This window comes from Callorhinus ursinus, unplaced genomic scaffold (assembly GCF_003265705.2).
Source record: "Callorhinus ursinus isolate GAN/ISIS: 27379988/994484 unplaced genomic scaffold, GSC_fseal_2.0 scaffold42, whole genome shotgun sequence".
NCBI lineage: Eukaryota > Metazoa > Chordata > Mammalia > Carnivora > Otariidae > Callorhinus > Callorhinus ursinus.
Window position 1 is genome coordinate 3,878,701 of NW_027397104.1, and position 19,541 is coordinate 3,898,241.

At 41.4% G+C, this 19,541-nt stretch overlaps 1 protein-coding gene across 2 annotated transcripts in view; it reads left to right on the forward strand.

Moving 5' to 3' along the window:
- The window catches only part of RIGI (RNA sensor RIG-I), a 37,113-nt gene extending 20,575 nt beyond the window's left edge, over positions 1 to 16,538 (forward strand). The window contains exons 11-18 of one of the 2 annotated variants that reach the window (XM_025852900.2): positions 2,573 to 2,730; positions 3,953 to 4,088; positions 5,085 to 5,233; positions 7,412 to 7,502; positions 10,155 to 10,325; positions 11,527 to 11,678; positions 14,190 to 14,333; positions 15,966 to 16,538. In XM_025852900.2, the coding sequence (XP_025708685.1) occupies positions 2,573 to 2,730; positions 3,953 to 4,088; positions 5,085 to 5,233; positions 7,412 to 7,502; positions 10,155 to 10,325; positions 11,527 to 11,678; positions 14,190 to 14,333; positions 15,966 to 16,283 (1,319 nt within the window). In that variant the 3' untranslated portion in view covers positions 16,284 to 16,538. The remainder of the gene's footprint in view (positions 1 to 2,572; positions 2,731 to 3,952; positions 4,089 to 5,084; positions 5,234 to 7,411; positions 7,503 to 10,154; positions 10,326 to 11,526; positions 11,679 to 14,189; positions 14,334 to 15,965) is intronic. The other variant, XM_073881463.1, reaches the window with a different exon arrangement.
- The last annotated feature ends 3,003 nt before the right edge of the window (positions 16,539 to 19,541 follow it).

Below are 19,541 nucleotides of genomic sequence, written 5' to 3' on the forward strand. Positions count from 1 at the left end.
CCTCAGGGAACTCACAGTCAATAATGAGAATCAGATGTGAGTAACTTCCACACAGCAGGGCAGAGGTACGGCCTGGATGCCTTGAGAGCACGTGGGAACTTTGGCCTGGAATGAGCTGCAGGGAAGCTTCCTGGGGTGGGGTGGTGCCTGAGGCAGTCTTGAAGTCAGCCAAGCTAAGGAGAGACAACCATGGTGAGTTGAAAACGCATCAGGCATTGACGGAAGAAAAGGTATTAGGAATTGCAAGCATTTCGTGGTATTCCCAATGCATGAGTAGTAGAGAGGAGTGACGCTAGAGAGGCAGGGCCCAGACCAGGAAGGGCTTTGTCCTAAAAGCAGGGGGAAGCATCTGAAGATTTTAAACTGATTCGCGATGTGATAAGGATACTAGTGAACAAAGAGGGCCAGAGGCAGTCAAGACAGGCTGATGGAGGGAGGAGGCTCGGGCTGAGCGCTGCAAACAGGAAGTGTTCAGATTTCATGGCTAGCAGGCTTTGGGTGGAAGTGAGGGTGACTTGCACCAGCTTCTGGCTTGCACACTTGTTGATTTACCAGTGGGGAGTGCTGGTTCCTGAACTAGGAGCAGCTTTGGAGAGGTTGAATTTGTGAATTCACCTTTCCTCACGCTTATTTTGCTTTTTCTCTTCTCCTCTTCTTTCACAGCTTGATTTAGGACTTAGGCTGACTGCTGTCTGGCTGGTTTGCCCACCCCCACTCACTTTTCCATTTGGCCCCCTGTTACCTGGTTGGTCTTTCTGAAATACCAGTTTTATCATGTCAGTATCCTGCTTGAATCTGCCTTACAAGCAAAGCTCTCTAAGCCTCTAACCTGCCAGTCTGGGCCCTACCTGCACAATCTGGTTCTACTTTTCTTTCCAGTTTTACCTTCCACTCCTTCCCTACTCGAATCCTTTGATTTAGGGTTCCTTGAACATGTTCATTCACTTGTCAACCACTTGGTGCTCGGCAGTGTGCTAGCTGATGGGGCAATAGCATGGACCCTGAGATACAGCTCCTGCCCTTGCAGCATTTCCAGAACAACAGTAAAGCCAAAGTTAGATAAGGAATAATAAAACAACGGGATAAGGGTACGTGGGTGGTGGTGATCAGGTGTGTTTCAGGCAGAGGGAACACCATGTGCAAAGGCCAGGAAAGCAGAGAGGGTATGAGGACTTCCATTAGTCCTGTCAAATGCAGGAAGCAGAGCAGCTGGAGATGAGAATCAGAAGCTAGATCACAGAGGATCCTGAGAGCTGGGTAGGATTTTGGCTAGAGGAATCCACTGAAGGCGTTTAAGTGGTGGGGTAGCAAAGTATTTCATCTGCAATTTTGGAAACTCTCTCTCTAGTGGCTGAGTGGGCAGTGGATTGGAGGGACCAAGGCAAGAAGTAGGGAGACCAGTTAGGAGGCCGTCATATTTTCCAGGACCATTATAATGTAGTCTGAACTAGGGAGGTAGCAGAAGGGTGGAGAGACATGAATTTCTACCTTCTTATTCCTCCCACTTCTAATTCCCTACCTCCACCTTTTCCCCAGTCTACATCCTGTCAGCTGTTCATTTCCAGATTGCTTAGCTCATTTTTACACCTACTCACATTCAAGAAATACTTGTTAATTCATCTGGTTTACTGCTGATCACCTTGTTTGTAGTTGGAGCTGGGAAAGAAGCATGTCAAAGCTACTTGTCTGAATAGCCTCCTTTGTTCCTCCTGCTAAACACGAATGGGTGAGAGGAGCAATTTAACCCAGAAATATAGCTCTTGCCTGTGAGTTTTACTAAACTGTGCTCTTCCCAGGGAGCCCTGGAGATCTGAGCTGCTTGAGAATAGGCTTATTCTGTCTTCTGCATCCTTTTACTGCCAGCACCCTGCACACAGCCTGGACCACAGCTGATGCTCAATTTTTGGACCGAGCAACAGCTTAGAAGATGCACACAAACAGAAGCATCCATGACGAGCATCTTTTGAGTGCCTGTTTTTTGCTCGGCCCTGCAAATGGTGCTGTGGAGATCAGACAGCTTAAGTTCATAGCAAGGTAGAAGAGAGTGTGTTGAGTTCTCTCTCTCTTGCTTTTAAATATCTTCCTGATGAAGCTCATGAGACCTATTATTTTTATTCACTGCTTTATTGTTAGAGGCAAAGTTAGATATTTTCATGTCCATCATTTTGCCTCTGGGCTGCTTTGGCCGTCAGCTCACAGAGCTGGCAAAGCCTTCAGTATCAGACACGCCTGGATCCGCATTCCTGCACTCCCCCCACATGCTAACTCTGTCACTTTGGGTAAATTACTTTGCTTTTCTGAGCTTTGGTTTCCTCACCTGTAAAATATAACATCCACCTCAGAGGTCTATGAAAATGAAATGAATTTGAGTGTAAGACACTTTGATTCTTGGTGCAAAGTATTCAGTAAGGAATCACGTGCCGACACAGATTCACTACTGTTGCAAACCGACTGTTTTAGGAGGAATACTCTGCTTACAGAGAGTAAGAAAGAAAATTTGAGGGTGAGGCATGCTTAGAACTTTAAATGACTGATCTATAGCACAATGAAAAACTTTTTTTTCCCCCCCCAGAAAGTGTATCTCAAATTCAAAATAGGAATTTTGGAACACAGAAATATGAACAATGGATCGTTTCTGTTCAGAAAGCATGCATGGTGTTTCTGTTGCCCGACAAAGATGAAGAGAGCAGGATTTGTAAAGCCCTGTATTTGTACACTTCCCACTTGCGGGTATGTGGTTTCTTTGCAGCAACATATTTTAGTTGTAGTACCTGTTGGGAGCTTTGCTCTGGGAGCCAAGAGAACATCAACTTTTCACCCTGTTCCAGGAGCTCACTTAGGAACTTTCCGAGGGGTTCCTATGAAGCAAACTTTAAAGTTATCCCATTCAGCATCTTCTCTGTCAGCTTACTGAAACGTAATAGTAGCAGCCACAGGATAGAAACAGATGCTGGTGTTCTATATCATGTGCCTCTAGCATTCCCATGATTGACACAATCAGAAAAATTTGGGGGATGATGAACATGATTGTAGATATGTGATTGGTGACAGTCATCTTGAAAATTCAGTAAGTGACTTCTGTTGCCTTATCTTGAAGCATGTGTTTTCTTACCTTTGGCAAAGCCACACACTCAGAAACCTAGGGTCTTTGGTTGTTTTCTGATTAACCAAGAAGTTAAGAAACAACAACCATCACCTCTGCTTATCATGCTGTTGAAAGTATTTAAAAATGCACTCAGTCAGCATGGATTTATAGAATTTTAATGAACTTAGGGCGCCTGGGTAGCTCAGTTGGTTAAGCGACTACCTTCGGCTAAGGTCATGATCCTGGAGTCCCAGGATGGAGTCCCGGGATCGAGTCCCGCGTTGGGTTCCCTGCTCAGCGGGGAGTCTGCTTCTCCCTCTGACCTTCTTCCCTCTCATGCTCTCCATCTCTCATCCTCTCTTTCTCAAATAAATAAATAAAATCTTTAAAAAAAAGAATTTTAATGAACTTAGTTGCATATTTGGGGTAGGTGGTCAGTGCCATCATTCTGAACAGATGCTGTTGCAATTCACTGATGGCTCTGGATGTATGAGGAGATTAAGTCGAATGTCTGAATCACGAGGCAAGTTGATGCGGATGTTGATTTGCTTTTGTTTTTTGCTTTTTAATCTTTGACATGCATTTTTCTTGTAATTTTCTTTCTCTTCTGAGGTGTAATTCTAGACTCCAAAATGATCCTAATTAATTAATGATTCTAGCTAATTAAGATTTTTTAAATAGTATTTAGTTCAAAGGTTTTATTGCAGTACCATTAGAAACCACTCATCTTAAAAAACTAAGTTGGGATAGATTTAAGAAGAGCTTATTTTAAAAATTAATTCCATGCTATGTACAGCTAGTTGAATTTCAGTACAGCAGATGCATTAGACCTTGGAAACACTGAAACTCAGTTTTCATTCTAAACAGAAATATAATGATGCCCTCATTATCAATGAGCATGCACGGATGAAAGATGCTCTGGATTACTTGAAAGACTTCTTCACTGATGTCCGAGCTGCAGGATTTGATGAGATTGAGCAGCATCTCACTCAGAGATTCGAAGGTGGGTGGTGTTTCTAGAGGAAGAAGCCACTGGAGCCCTGGTGACTCCAGTGGCAGGATACTCATATTATATTTAGTGTACGGTGATGCTCAGGGAGTTGTCATGGGCTTAAGAAGATAATTATAGACAGCAGGACTATTAAGCTTCAGTGAAGTCTGGTACGTATGGAAAAAATATGCTGTTTACACTATTTCTTATTTTGAAAAAGGAAAAACAAGATTTGCAAAGGATACATCCCATAGAAATTATAATAGGTAGTGGCATTTTTTTTTAATCTATAAGAGACTTTTTAAAGTTCAGTTAGCCAACATATAGTACATCATTAGTTTTTGATTCATTAGTTGCGTATAACACCCAGTGCTCATCAGATCATGCGCCCTCCTTAATGCCCATCACTCAGTTACCCTGCCCCCCTCCTCGCCCCCCTGTCCCTTCTGCAACCCTCAGTTTGTTTCCCGAAGTCCGGAGTCTCTCATGGTTGAGAGCTAGTGGCATTTTTTTTGGTTCAACTTTTAGTAATTTTTCCATGCTTTAAAGGTATAAAAAAAGTGTTTTAATGATTTAGAGAGATTATAATTTATATATACTATATATAAATTTATATATAGAAGAAAACCAAGATGGCCCATAATCCTACTGCTCTTGTATCAAGAAGTATATAGGAAGATTTGAAATAAAAAGTAAGTCCTTCTACCTCTCTCAAAATTCTTTTCCCAAAGGTAATTACTGCTAATAAATTGATTTGGCCTATATCAAAGTATTTAGTATACATAAATGTAGCCCAGTGGTGTGCTGCTATGCATTGAGCACCCAACTGTTTGGGGAAAAATAAGTATGCATTTATTGCTGCATTTAATGTATGCATTAAAGCAGTGGTTATTACTCTTGGAATTCTGGTCAAAGATTGAGAGATTAACTGAAGTATAGCTAAAGGTCACAGTGTGTTCTAAATTTGTAGAATTTATAAGCCATTTATAGAATGTTCCTCTTTTGCAGAAAAGCTGGAGGAACTGGAAAGTGTTTCCATGGATCCCAGCAATGAGAACCCTAAACTCCAAGATCTCTCCTTCATCTTGCAAGAGGAGTACCACTTAAACCCAGAGAGTAGAACCATCCTCTTTGTGAAAACCAGAGCACTTGTGGATGTAAGCTTCTTCCTTCTTGTGGATACCAAATCGACCCAGTACCATTTTACTGAAAAGACTGCCCTTTCCTCACTGCTCTGCAGTCAGGCACCAACCCAAATATGTGTGGGTCTATTTCTAGGCTGTTTATTCTGTTCTGATTATCTCTTGGTTTATCTTTATACAAATACTTCACTGTTTTCATCACTCTGGTTTATAGCAAGTCTTTGTACCTGTAGAACAAGGACTTCATACTTTTAAAATTTTTTTGTCAATTGAAAAAATTTTAGCCATTCTCTGAGCAAGTAATGGTATCTCCCTAGGGTTTGAAAATTCATTTTACTATATTTGCATTTCAGCTAGTGCAGTTGAGCATTTTTCATAAACTTAGTAGCCATCCATATATCTTCTTTGGTGAAGTGTCCGTTCACATCTTTTGCCCATTTTAAAATAGGATTTGATTGAGTTGTTTACCATGTTATTGTTGAGTGTTTAAAAAGTTTTTTATATAGTCTGACAAAAGTCATCTGTCCGAAATGTGACTTGTAAATATTTTCTTCTGGTTTTTTAATTCTCTGAACAGTATCTTTTACTGATTAAAAATTTTAACTTTTCATAAAGTCTATTTTAACAATTTTTTCTTTTGGGGGATTGTGCTTTTGGTATTGTATGTAAGAACCCTTTGCTTACCCAAGATCACCAAGATTTTCTTTGTTATCTTCTCGAAGTTTTATAGTTCTGCAATTTATAATTAGGTCTACAATCCATTTTGAGTTACGAATTAAGATGCTTTTTTTTCTTTTTGTATGTGGATATCCAGTTGCTGCAGGACTATATGTTGAAAAGAATGTCCTTTCTCCATTGAATTGCCTTTGTAACTTTTTGAAAAATCAGTTGGCTCTATTTATGGAGGTCTATTTCTGGATTCTCTCTTCTGTTCTATTCATCTCTATCCATCCACCCTTTCACCCTTCCCATACTGTCTTGATTAGCTTTATGGTGTGAGTCCTCTTTTTTCCTTTTTTCTAAATTATTTTAGCTATCCTCCTTTGCCTTTCCATTTATATTTTAGAATCAGCTCACTCACATATATGAAAAATTCTGCTGGGATTTTGTTTGGGATTGCATTGAATCAATAGATAAAACTGGGGAAAAGTGACATCTTAACAATATGGAGTCTTCCAATCCATGACCATAGTATATCTCTCTCTTTTCATTTATATAGTTTCTGTATAAGTTACCTATTGCTGATAACAAATTACCTCAAAACTTAGTGGCTGGAAACAACAAACTCTTCTCTTGCAATATCTCTGGATCAGGAATCTGGAAACAACTTAGCTGGATGTTTCTGACTCAGGATCTCTCCCCAGGCTCTAGTCATCTCGGACTCTACTTGAAAGGTTTAACTTCCAACCATACCTCCCTGGCTATTGGCAGGCCTCAGAAGATGTGCTTCTGAGCTCACTCATGTGGGCCTCTTCACAGGGCTGCCTCAGAGCATGGCAGCCGGCCTCCTCTAGAGTGAGTGATCCAAGAGAGATTGAGAGAGTATGCCTAATATAGAGGTCAAAGTCATTTCGTAACTTCGACTTGGAAGTGAGCATGTCTTCCATTTTTTATTCATTAGAAGCAGGTCACACTTGAAGGGAGGGGATTACACAGGGATCTGAAGACCAGCAGGTGGAGATTACTGGGAGCCAACCGAGAGGCCACCTAACAATCTTTGGTTTCTTTTATCACCGTTTTGTCGTTTTGGCGTACAGATTCTGCACATATTTTATTAGGCTTATACCTAAGTGTCAATTTTTTAATGCTATTATAAATTGTACTTGCAGTTGCTTGTTGCTGGTGAATAGAAATACAATTGATTTCTGTATATTGATCTTATGTCCTGAGATCTTGCTAAAACTCACTTATTAGTTCTATACTCACTATTCCGAACATTGCTTTTTTCATTTAAATAATGTCTTAGAGATTAAATTGTATCAGATCACAAAGATCTGAACCATTATAGTTAATTATTGCATAGAATTCAGTTCCAAAAAGCTTTTATTCTCAGGTTTGTTAGTCAGACAACTGACTGAACTGTTTACTAACTTAAAGTTTTTTTTCTTCTTGCAATATATCAGCATTGAATTAATAGTTACACAAATGTGTTCTACAGATAGTGTCCAACTGATAATTGCTTTTGACTTTCAGGCTTTGAAGAAATGGATTGAAGAAAATTCTGAACTCAGCTTTCTAAAACCTGGCATATTGACTGGACGTGGCAAAACAAATCACAACACAGGTACTATATATAGTGAGAGTTAGGATACTGTATCTATAAGGATATTTATAATATATTCAAACTCTTTTTTAATGCTTGTGTCAGTCAGGCTCAACTAGAGAAGTAAAACCAGTAAGAGATTATACACACATACATATATACCTATATGTTGTTTATGTGTGTGTGTACACAAACACACACAAACTCATAGGGATTTGGGAATTAGCATGCACAACTGGACTGGCAAAGTGAATCTGAAATCCATAGGGCAGGTGGTCAGGAGCAGGCCTGAACCTCACAGGCATGAGCTGTTTGGAGTCTCTGAGCTCGGGGACTAATGCCTAAGCCTTCTTTCAGAGGGTCAATTGATTATGTCAGGTCAACTGAGGATGAAATCCCTTTTGTAACTTAAATGTTTAGTGATTAGGAACTTCAATTACATCTGCGAATTCCCTTCACAGAAGCACCTAGATCAATAACTGGGTACTGTAGTTCAGCCTAGCCACATTGACCCATCCGAAAGCCATCACAATGTGCGAAGACAAAAACTTGTAGACATCTCTTCCCATAGGTCCTACAGACAAAACCAAAGTTATTTTTAAAAATATTGTTTGAGCACGTCACTCTTTTTCTCCAATTCTCAATCAGTAGATTAAGATTAGCTGGAAATAAAACTGTTCTGTTTCCATTTCATTTTTTTTAAGCTATAGATGCTTTTATGTGTAATATATATATTTTTAATTAAAAAAAAAGTTCAAGCACACAGTCCTGAAATCCAGCTGCAGCGGCTGAAGCATGAAGGGCTGTCTCTGTAACCCTCCAGCAAGACCCCTGGGTGGCCGGCCCCCAGCTGACATTCTCAGAGCTGTGCCCCGCCACCCCTCAGGGACCAGCCGGGACAGACCCTCACCCTGCTCCTCCTGTTTAGTTTTGTGTAGACTAAGCAGTCTCCATCCTGTCAGTGCTCAGTCATCACTCTTGCACTTTCCCCTTATGCAAATTTTAAACTTCATGAATCTAAAAGGTATATTCAGATTTCGAAAATTTAGCTTACCAAATGAAGTCCAATGCCACATTATTGTAGTTGGGATTCAAAGTTCTCTGCAGTCTGACTCTAACATGAGTTGATTTTCAAACTTTGTTATTTCTTTACAACTCAGCACTCAAGACATTTTCTTGTTTGTTCATTTATCCATCCATCCATCCATCACCTATCCATCCATCATCCATCCATCCATCACCTATCCATCCATCATCCATCCATCCATCACCTATCCATCCATCATCCATCCATCCATCCATCACCTATCCATCCATCATCCATCCATCCATCACCTATCCATCCATCATCCATCCATCCATCCACATTTATTTAGAAACTTACCAGTTATTGAGTTTCTGCAAAAGAGCCTTCCCCAACCTCCCAAGACTGGTAGAGGTGTCTCTCCTCCCTGTCCCATAGATGCAATTCTGCCTCCATCCCATTGCTCATCACCTTGAATTATAGCTTCCTATTGATATCCTTCTTCCACGAGATCCTTGTAGATAAAAATGGACCTTTTAACCATGTATTTTTATCTGACAAACTATAATTGCTGAATAAATGTTTGATGAACAAGTGGATGAGTAAGTTTAGAAATTCATGAAGTATGGTGTCTGTCTTGGGCGTGCCATCGTTCAGTTGAAGAGGATGGTAAAAAGAAATTGTTTTGGCCTTAACAAAATATACCTGAAGATTTTGGCTGCCAGTGTACTGGAAAAAATTAAAACTTTTATAAAGTCTATTAACTTGGAGGTGGAGACCACTGAAATTCTTTTCTCTTCTCAGTGTATCACTGGCTGAGAACTGCACACTGTTAGGGTCTCAGACTTAAATTCAAGGCCTGGTTCTGCCACTAACTAGCCTGTCAGTTTATCATACTTTCAAAACCTCAAGGTCTTCATCTGTAAAGGGGGACTACAACACTTGCCACATCAGCCTAAAAGGGCTTTGTGAAGTTCCAGTAAGTAGTTGTGAAACTGTTTTGCCAGCTATAAAGTCCTATACACATGCAAAGGCATTGTGATGAAAAGTTTTGCAAAAAAACTATTAATTGTTGATAGTTGTTGATAGTTTTTTTTTAAAGGGTTTTTTTTTTGTTTTTTAAAGATTTTATTTATTTATTTGAGAGAGCGAGAATGAGAGAGAGAGAGAGAGAGAGAGAGAGAGAGCATACGAGAGAGGGGAGGGTCAGAGGGAGAAGCAGACTCCCTGCTGAGCAGGGAGCCCGATGCGGGACTCGATCCCGGGACTCCAGGATCATGACCTGAGCTGAAGGCAGTCGCTTAACCAACTGAGCCACCCAGGCGCCCGATAGTTTTTTTTTAAAAAAATCAGTATTTGTTTTGAGATAACATGACTGAAGTCACACAGCTGGCTAGTACCACAGCTGGGATTTGAACTCAGGTAGTCTTGTGGCAGAGTCCAAATTGTTGAACACCATCATAATGTCCTCTCTAAAACAAGGCTAGGAATAGGCCTTGCTGCCTAGGGTTGTTTTGACGTCATGAATATAAAGCACTTATCACGGTATTGGGCACATAGTAAGCATTCCATAATTATTGGTTATTTTTCGAGGGCAAAGTTCCGTCTTTGGTGAGTTGTATAATGAATGCCCTCCAACTCTGACACAGGAATGACGCTCCCAGCACAGAAGTGTGCACTGGATGCATTCAGAACCGATGGAGATAAAAAGATCCTGATTGCCACCTCAGTTGCTGATGAAGGCATCGACATTGCTCAGTGTAATTTGGTCATCCTATACGAGTATGTGGGCAATGTCATCAGAATGATCCAAACCAGAGGTGAGAAAAGCTTTGATGCCATGACGAAATGGCTGCCAATTTGTCTGATACGTGAGCGTGTCTGTCATTTAGAAATGTACTCTGTCCTAGTCATTGTGCTTCTGGCCTTGACCGAGCAATAGTGGCTGTCTGACCGTTGGCACAGGGGACTCTGGTGTCCTTGGCCCTGACGGTGGCCTATTTGATCAGGATTGTGTCGGTACAGTTTTGCCCACTAATATATACCCTATTTTGATTCTTGTTTATGATGAATACTGTTCACTTGACCAACATTGATGGACATATTTATGGAAAGATAATTCCCACTTGCATTGAGACTCTGGCAGCCGACGTGTGGCCCTTTCATGGTTGTGCTTGTGGGAATGATGGGCCTCCTGTATTCTAGAAGAGACACTCCATGCAATTCTCCTGTCTCACTTGAACTAGGTGATCTCCTAACCAGCCTCTCTTACTTTTTCCAATTTCCATAACAAGGGCCCCCATTTTACTTCCTGAAAAACAGCTGTGGGCGTGTCACTTCCCTATAGAGTCTCGAGTCATTCCCAATTTATGCGGTGGTAAAAAGCTCACAGTCCAGCCCCAACTTCTCTTTCCAACCTGTTTCTCATTCTTCCTCTTTATTCATTATCCACTTCTGCCGACCTGACGTCATCATTTTCTCCTTGTTGAAGAAAGCGCTCATGTACTGCTACTGGTAATCCTTGTTTTACTTCTTCCCTCTCGTCCCCGCCTGTCCCTGACTCCCTCAGCTGGCAAGAAATTCTCCAGTGCCCATAGTCCTTCACATTTATCTTCCTTATCGCACTTATTATTTCCACCTATATTCTGGTGGCTGTGAACATATCTATTTCCCCACCTCCTTGAAGGCTCTTGAGGGAAGATCTGTTCATTATTCATCTTACAGTGCTCACAGCGTCCTCCTGAGTATTCATGTTGGATTGTCTTTAAGGCAGTGTCTCTGATAATGTAGCTGTTCAGTTATACCGTCTGGAGACCGACCCGCCAAGGAAGCCAGTCTAAGGTGGGCTCCTAGTTTAACATGTAGTTTAATATGGAGGTGCACACTTGCATTGGAGTCCATGCTCTAACAGCTCAGCTTTCTTATGAAAGTTGAATTTTAGGAGTACTCCTTTGTTTACCTCTTCTCAGATTTATCAGTTTTAAGTCAAAGACACCAAATAAGGTATTTATTTTCTGATAGGCAGAGGAAGAGCAAGAGGTAGCAAGTGCTTCCTTCTGACCAGCAATGCTGATGTAATTGAAAAAGAAAAAATAAATATATACAAAGAAAACATGATGAATGACTCCATTTTAAGGCTTCAGACGTGGGATGAAGCAGTATTTAAAGAAAAGGTAAGTCTTTTAATCTGTGTCACTGACGCAGAATCTGACCATGAGTAACAAACAGAATATGAGGATAGCTGGTGCCTTTTATCATATTGCTGAGTGTTGCATGAGAACAATAAGTTTATGCTTAAAATTTTGTCCTGCAGTGAACATCAGATTCATTCTGCTTTAGGTCTCAATGAGATTAAAATATATGTTATTAGTGCCAATACTTGAAGTGAGGTTTTTAGTTATAAAAGGGCAAACTTGAGTTAGATGACCCTCAAGTCGGCAGCTCATCTTGACGACTGCACCCTAACATGGCAAAACACAGCCCTTCTCGGTCTTTCCCTCAACTCTGTCTCTCTCTAACACCCAGAGTCCTCAGAGAAAAGCTCCCCGTGCACGGCGCATGTGTTAGAATGCCTGCTTGTAGGTATTGGTATGAATGCATGCTGTGGGGTGGTGTATCTGTTCAGTTCACCCTCTTGGTAGTGACCTTCATTTTACTGTAATTTCCTTTATAACACGGAAGCTTGGAACCAGATTGGGGAAAGTCAAGAAACACAAACACGCACCTACACGCACACACAGGCGCACATGCACCGCATACCTTCTCCAGACCCTCTGCAGAGACTTTCGTCTTGGGATCTCTGCCACTTGGAAGATGTATGACCTTGGGTACTTAACACTGACTGTTAAATCATCCGTCTCCTCATTCGTAAAGTTGGGAAAGTAATGGTATTTAATTCACAGGGCAATTTTGAGGATAAAATGGGGTATATACATTGCTCAGCACAGTGCCTGGAATAAAGTAAGTGCTCAAAAAATGAGTATTGTGATGGACAGAGGCATGAGGCAGACTTTAATTTCACAGAGATGAACCTTACAATTCACTAGACCAACTCCATAGTGTCCATAATTTTAAAAAGTCATAATCTGTTTGCTCCAAAAAGTTTTGAGAAACAGTGGTCTAAAGCAAATTAACACTTATTTTAGGACATAAAATGACAACTTTATGTCAGTATTTACTCGTTTTTAGAAACATTTCTTCCTAAAGTTTAGAGACTAAAATATTTAAAAATACTTCCACATTTTCATTGAGAAGAACCGCAGGGAAATTTTTTAGTTCCTCTTAATTTTCCTCCTGAATTTTACTGAGAACAGAGGTTTTTCACAGAGTCATCTTCCCGTTTTGTAGCGTATGTTGATGTTGGCAGTAAAGTCTTTAAAACCATGATAGCTTTAATATCCATGCCATAATTTTTGTCTCTTCCACTGGGTGACCAACTACGTAGACTCGTCTGGCAGGATAAAAAGAGTAAAAGCCTTTTGAGGGAGACAGAGCCTCAGCCAGACACAGACTCTCTTGTAGCCAGCTCACCAGGACAAGGAGTGGAAAACACAGGTTAAACATCTGTTGAATAGCATCTGGTACTCCCCTAACAGCCATAGAAAACGGGCAGAGGTGGTAAAGGATGGGCGGGAGCCCAGAACCAGTGTAGCCGGGACCTGTTGGCTGGTCATTCCGTGGGTGGGGGTGGGCAGTCTTGCTCCCTGCAGGATCTCCACTGACATCACAGGCAAGGGCCGCTACCGTGTGGCAGGGCTGAGAGCATGGCTCCCTGCTTGGCCTTCTCTGACACCATTAGGTGGGAGTGTTGAGATGCTTCGTTAAGGTGGAAATCTAGGTACCCCTTCAGTCTTTGCTGGCATGGGTTGGAGTTAGGCCACAGTTGTTTTTTTTATTCTGTGATGTTTGGCAGGAGTAGAACAGCTATTGTCTAAAAGTTTCTTGTCTTGCTAGGCTGCCCCTTTCCTGGTCCTATGACTAGAGAGAGTAGTAGGCTTCTGTTGAGACACTTATTTTATCTGTGTCCGTAGACATTTCTGGTTGCCAGTTCCTTCAGCCCTAAATCTGGGATATATGAGGAAAAGAAAACCCAGGTTGCTCACCACCATTTTGTTCTTAAGGGTTTTGTGTTTTCTAGCTCTCTGCCTTCCTCTCTTCACCCTTCTGAATCTTCTTAGGTTTATTTTATCTATAATGTCCAGGTTCTTTTTTTTTTTTATATTTTATTTATTTTTTTGAAAGAAAGAGTGAGCGAGAGAGAGAGAGCACAAGTGGGGTGAGGGGCAGAGGGAGAGGGAGAAGCAGACTCCCTGTTGAGCAGGGAGCCCATTGTGGGGCTTGCTCCCAGGACCCTGGGAGCATGACCTGAGCTGAAACCAAGAGCCAGCTGCTTAACCGACTGAGCCACCCAGGCACTCCCTTTATGGGCATCTTTGATTCAAAAATTAAAAAGGCTCATTGGAGGTCACAGGTAAACACTGACTAACAAAGAATTAGGAGAACCCAATAAAATTACCTATGGGATTTTTATAAACAAAGCCAGGCACTGTATGTTCATGGAAGCTGTACATGAATGAATGATAACATACATGTGTGTGTATGTGCGTGTGTGTAAATACCTCCTAGTTATCCCGTTATACTGACGAAGTGGATTTTGTTTTTGGTTTTTGGGTTTTTGCATGTAGGTTCTCCAGATACAGATTCAAGAAAAATTAATCAGGGATAGTCAAGGAAAAGTAGAACCTGTACCCGATAAGGAAAAGAAGAAGCTGCTCTGCAGAAAGTGCAAGGGCTTTGCATGTTATACATCTGACATTAGAGTGGTGGAGGTAAGCAGCCTTTGAGCAAAGAGCACTGGGTCATTTTTTAGCACTAATCAAAGCTTACTCTCTATCGGTGAGATATTTACAGTAAGAATATTATTATTTTTGTTGTTATCATGGCCATGATCTTTTAAAAAGCCAAAAAATTTCTGAAAGGAAACCCTTTACAATGAAGAAGAAAAAAGAAGCTACTTCATTAAATATTATGTAGCCACTAAAAATAATGGTCATGCTAAATGAATAGGGTATCCTGTGTTAGATCCTAGAACAGATAAAGAATATTAATTAGAAAAAGTGGTAAAAATCTGCAGTTAACAGTAAGGTTCCAATCCTAATTTCTTAGTTTTGACAAACACACTGTGGTATGTTAGATGTTAGCATTCAGGGAAGCTGGGCGAAGGGGATACAGGAAATGTCTGGACAATTTTGCACTTTATCTATAAATCTAAAGTAACGCCAAAGTAAAGTTTATTAAACGAAATGATCATGAAGCTTATGTATAATGAAAAACTTCTTACAAACGATGGTGAAGTAGAAAAAATAACAAGGGTACAAGGTTGTAAATATGCTGGGACTTTAGGAGTGTGAAATAATAGCGACAAAACCACCATCACCATCAACAACAAAAACATCAAAAAACTATCTTTGTTCAGAAAAAAAGACTAGAGGAAATATATTAAAATGTATTACTATTTTACAGTGAGTCTCCATGATTTTCTCTACTATTTTATGTTTTCTAAACTTTCCTTTTGGGATATGGATCACTTTTATTAATAAAACAAAATATCTCCTTATTTTAAAAACATCCGCTGGTTAGTTTTCTCTATTTTTTTTTTCCTTAAAAATTTTGGATAGAAAAATCTGCAGAGACAAAAATGGGCTATAACTCCATTGCTGCTGATAGAGGGGAGGCTGGTTCAGATGATGAGTTACTAGGATTCTCCTTGGTCTCTGGAAAGCTGAAGTCTCTAATCAGTCCATCTGTTTGAGCGAGAAGCGGAATATTAAGGGTGGACTAGCAAATTCCCATGCCTTTATGAATCTGCTTATCTAGAAAAGGTCCTTTCAGCTCCAATTTGAGTGATTTTTCTACTGAAATGGCCCTCTGTGACTGTTTTCCTGAGGGGCTGGTACGTTGGGTCTGCATTTGTTCTGTACAGAGTGGCCCTTCTCGGGACTCTAAAGTTGGCTGTAGGTGGAGCTTCTGGACACATTAGTCTGTGACCCTCTGCAGATCCACATTGACCCTTCATTGTTCTCTGTATCCTTTGGATTGTGTCTGTCAGGTGAACTGAGGCTTTGGAGATCTTCAACAAATACCTCCTTTTGTTTCTGAATTAATAAAGAGTGTCTACTTTCAGAAGCTCAGTTGCCTGTAAACTTTAGTCCTCCTCTTCACGAGACGGCCCCTATCACCTCACTTGCATGCTCACCCCCACCCTTGTAACCGGGAGTCCGGTTGTATGGATTCTAGTCTGGCCTTCAGGTGAATGCATTATTTCCTTCCTACCCCATCTGTAAAATAAGTGGGATCCTACCTGCTCTGGATCTCACATTGTGGTGGAGTTTTTTAAAATCACAGTTCTGTCCTAGTTCTAATGTTGTGTTTTGTGTGTTATTCAATCCCTTCATCTGTAGGACTGCCATTACACTGTGGTGGGAGATGCTTTCAGGAAGTGCTATGTGAGTAAATTACACCCCAAACCAAAGAGCTTTGGGCATTTTGAGAAGAGAGCAAAGATCTTCTGTGCCAGACAGAACTGCAGCCATGACTGGGGAATCCATGTGAAGTATAAGACATTTGAAATTCCAGTTATAAAAATAGAAGGCTTTGTGGTGGAGGATATTACAACTGGAGCTCAGAAACTATATGCCAAGTGGAGGGATTTTCCTTTTGAGAAGAGATCCTTTGATGCTACAGAAATGTCCAAAGGACCTCATGACCTCAGTCTTTAGCTACAGGGAATGGATGACCTTGACTGAAGAAATTAGCCCCAGTGGGTACAGTCATGGATTGTATGTACCCCTGTGAAGATACTTTACGCAAGCTTGTATCAAACTGAGTATGTCACTTAACTTCACCCTCTGTTTATTGTTTTCAGCAGTTTGAACTGTATCACATATGTAAAGCACAAGTGAATCAAAGCACTAATACTCTGTAGGCCAATGGAGCTCTAAGTACTTGGGAGAAATTAAAAAACCTTAACTTCTTTTCCTATCCTTCATTTCACAACTGACTGCCAGTGTACACCCAGTAGCCATTCAGTACACACTGGAATGAATGAATGAATGAACGAATGAAATGTTGAAAGTGTTTCCACCATAAACTGACTTTTGCCCTTAATATACTGAAATTGTTCTTAAGTCCTGTAAGACTGCCCCACCCCGTCCCACTTCAGGCATCAGTTGCAGATCCAGGTAATCACCTGTGCCTCTCACTGACAGGCTGTAGGTCAGAGGTTCCCATGACCTCCTCCTTGAATTTGATTAATCTGCTAGAGTAGCTCACAGAACTCAGAGAAACATTGTATTTTCTTAATCACCGGTTTATTAGAAAAGGATATAACTAAGGAACAGCCAGATGGAAGACATGCATAGGGCAAGGTGTGGGGAAGGACAAGGAGTTCCCACAGCCTCTCCAAATCTCCACCTGTTCACCAGGTAGAAGCTCTCCAAACCCTGTCCTATGGGTTTTTATGGTGGCTTTATTATATAAGCATGACTGATCAAATCATTGGCCATTGGTGATTGATTCAACCTCCAGCTCCACTCCCCAGTTGTCAGGGGGTGGGACTGAGAGTACCAGCCCTAGAATCAGAGTTGGTTGTTCTGGCAACCAGCCCCATCCTTAGGTGCCCTCCAAAAGTCATGTCATTAGCGTTACAAGAGATACCTTTGTCCCTTGTGTCACTTAGGAAATTCCAAGGGTTGTAGGAGCCCAGTGCCAGAAATGGGGATGAAAGGCAAATATGTATTTATTATATAAATCACAATCTCACAAGTATCTCTTTTTATCTATGATTGCCTTTTTTGGATGCTGTTGTTTAAGAACTCTAATAGGATGTTTAAAACACCTACTGGAGATTTGAGAAAAGTTCTTTCAAGTATCTAAATGGTCCAGTTTGGATGAAGGTGAATAGTCCTCTCTTCAACCAACAGAAGGCAGACTGAAGGTGAAACAAAAAAAATCTTGGAATTTCCTTATTGGATTTTTTGCCCCGAGTCAAGCCACTGCCAGGCATAGAGCCTGGAACAGAGTTAGGCACTCGGTTACTATTTACGGAATGAAAAAAACCTGGTAGGTAGCGTTTTAAGAATGGCAGACTCTTGACTGATGCCTAAATGCTGGTCATTGGATTTCTCGGTCAAAAGCTGTATGTCAGAACCAAGTGGGGAGTCTTTTTCATGGGCACATGCCCCACCTCCATTAGGACATCCTGGCAGGTGTCCAGACATGGGTACTTTGTGAGGTTTCTCAGGTGGTTCACATACAACCAATCACACAACACCCGCAGGACCTTGTTTCTCTATGGTTCCTGCCAGGGCTGACATGGTGATGGGTTTTTGACCGGAAATGAGAAGTTGCCTTCGGTCAAATGCCTGATTGTGTAATAAGGGCTGTAAACTCTGATTCCTGTCCTTACAACTGATATTACTACTTTATTTAAAAAAATTAAAAATTTTTTTTAAATTTAAATTCAATTTGGTTAACCTGTAGTGTATTATTAGTTTCGGAGGGTAAAACTGACATTATTACTTGAGTTTAAAAGACAGACCGTCAGGTCAGCATTTCCTCAAGCAAGTCCTGTGGAACACACACGCTGTGAGATGCTCTGACGAAAACGCTCTCTGGTCAGGACAGGCTCCTGAATCAAACGCTGCCAGCCCGCCCCTCCAATGAGTGAGTGATTTACACTATAACTGTCATTGTGTGGCAATGTGTCAGTTCTGTGCTAACAAGACCCCCTGAACTCAGTGGTTCCCAAATACGCTGACCCTGGAACCCTGTTATTCCCGGGACACCGCTCCCATCCTGTGGAAGCGCCACAACAGGCATGCAGCCCTGACGCAGCCAGCCAGCCAGCCAGAGCCAAACCGGAATGATGTTAATTTCAGGACTATACCAGGTACTCTTTTATCATACCATGTACTAGAAGTACGCATTTCACTCAGCAAATCTGCACTTAATATGCAGGACTCCGTTCCTGGGGCGCAAATTATTAAAACTATTAAAACTCTCAGCTATAATTATATAATCTTTGTGATAATTAGGCTGGATGAACAAAAACTACTTGGGTGTTAAATTCTCTTTGTGGTCATGACATTTGACAGCTTCCTCAGAAAGCAGCCAGGGAACCTTACTGTTTTTCCGGACGGAAGTCTACATTGCTTCTACATAACCCTGCTGGGTACTCTACTGTCCTCACATAACCTTGAAAGGGAAACTGGGCCCAAAATATGGTTCTTCACTTTGGTGACTGGAAACTCCCAACTTTAGTTTACAGAATACTGGGAGATAAATCTCTTAAGATCACAACTACTAACTCTTACCCCAGAGCTGCTGGTGACCATATGCCCAGGCATGCGGAGCAGCCCTAAAGAATGAGGTAAGACGAGTGGAGAAGTGATAGGGAGGGAACCTGAGTTTGAGTCACTAGATCCAGTCAAGGCTACGGCTGTGGCTACCTCTGTTCTTCAAGTTCTATGAGCCAGTTATTATTAACATTTGTGCTTAACCAGTTTGAGTTGTGCTTCTAATAACACTATGAGTCATGACTGCTACACCCTTCCCCGAGCTCACTCTCACCTACTACTGGCTGTCCCGGAGCCGAAGACACATGTGCTAAAACAAGTCTGTGGGTTAGCACAGTGTGCACACCAAGGAATGCTTGGTTTCTTAGGAGGCGTAATGGATTTAGAAAACTGTTGACAAAGGAGCTGAGACCCCCACGGAGAGGAAGAGGGCCGGCAGGCACCTTGAGCAAGGAGCACACATCTCGTCTGGAGTGAGAGGACTATGCCTTCTCGAGAAACTAGGCCTAAGGAGTTCATTTGTTCAGTCTTGTTGTGGGCCAGGCTGTGACACTGGGCAAGACATTTTATTAATGAACAGGATCGAGGGTGCATTTGGAGGTAGAGAAGTTCGGAAGCGTACCAGAAGTTATAGCCACAAGAACCTGTCTCCACATAACCACTCAATGTGAGGAGCTAGAC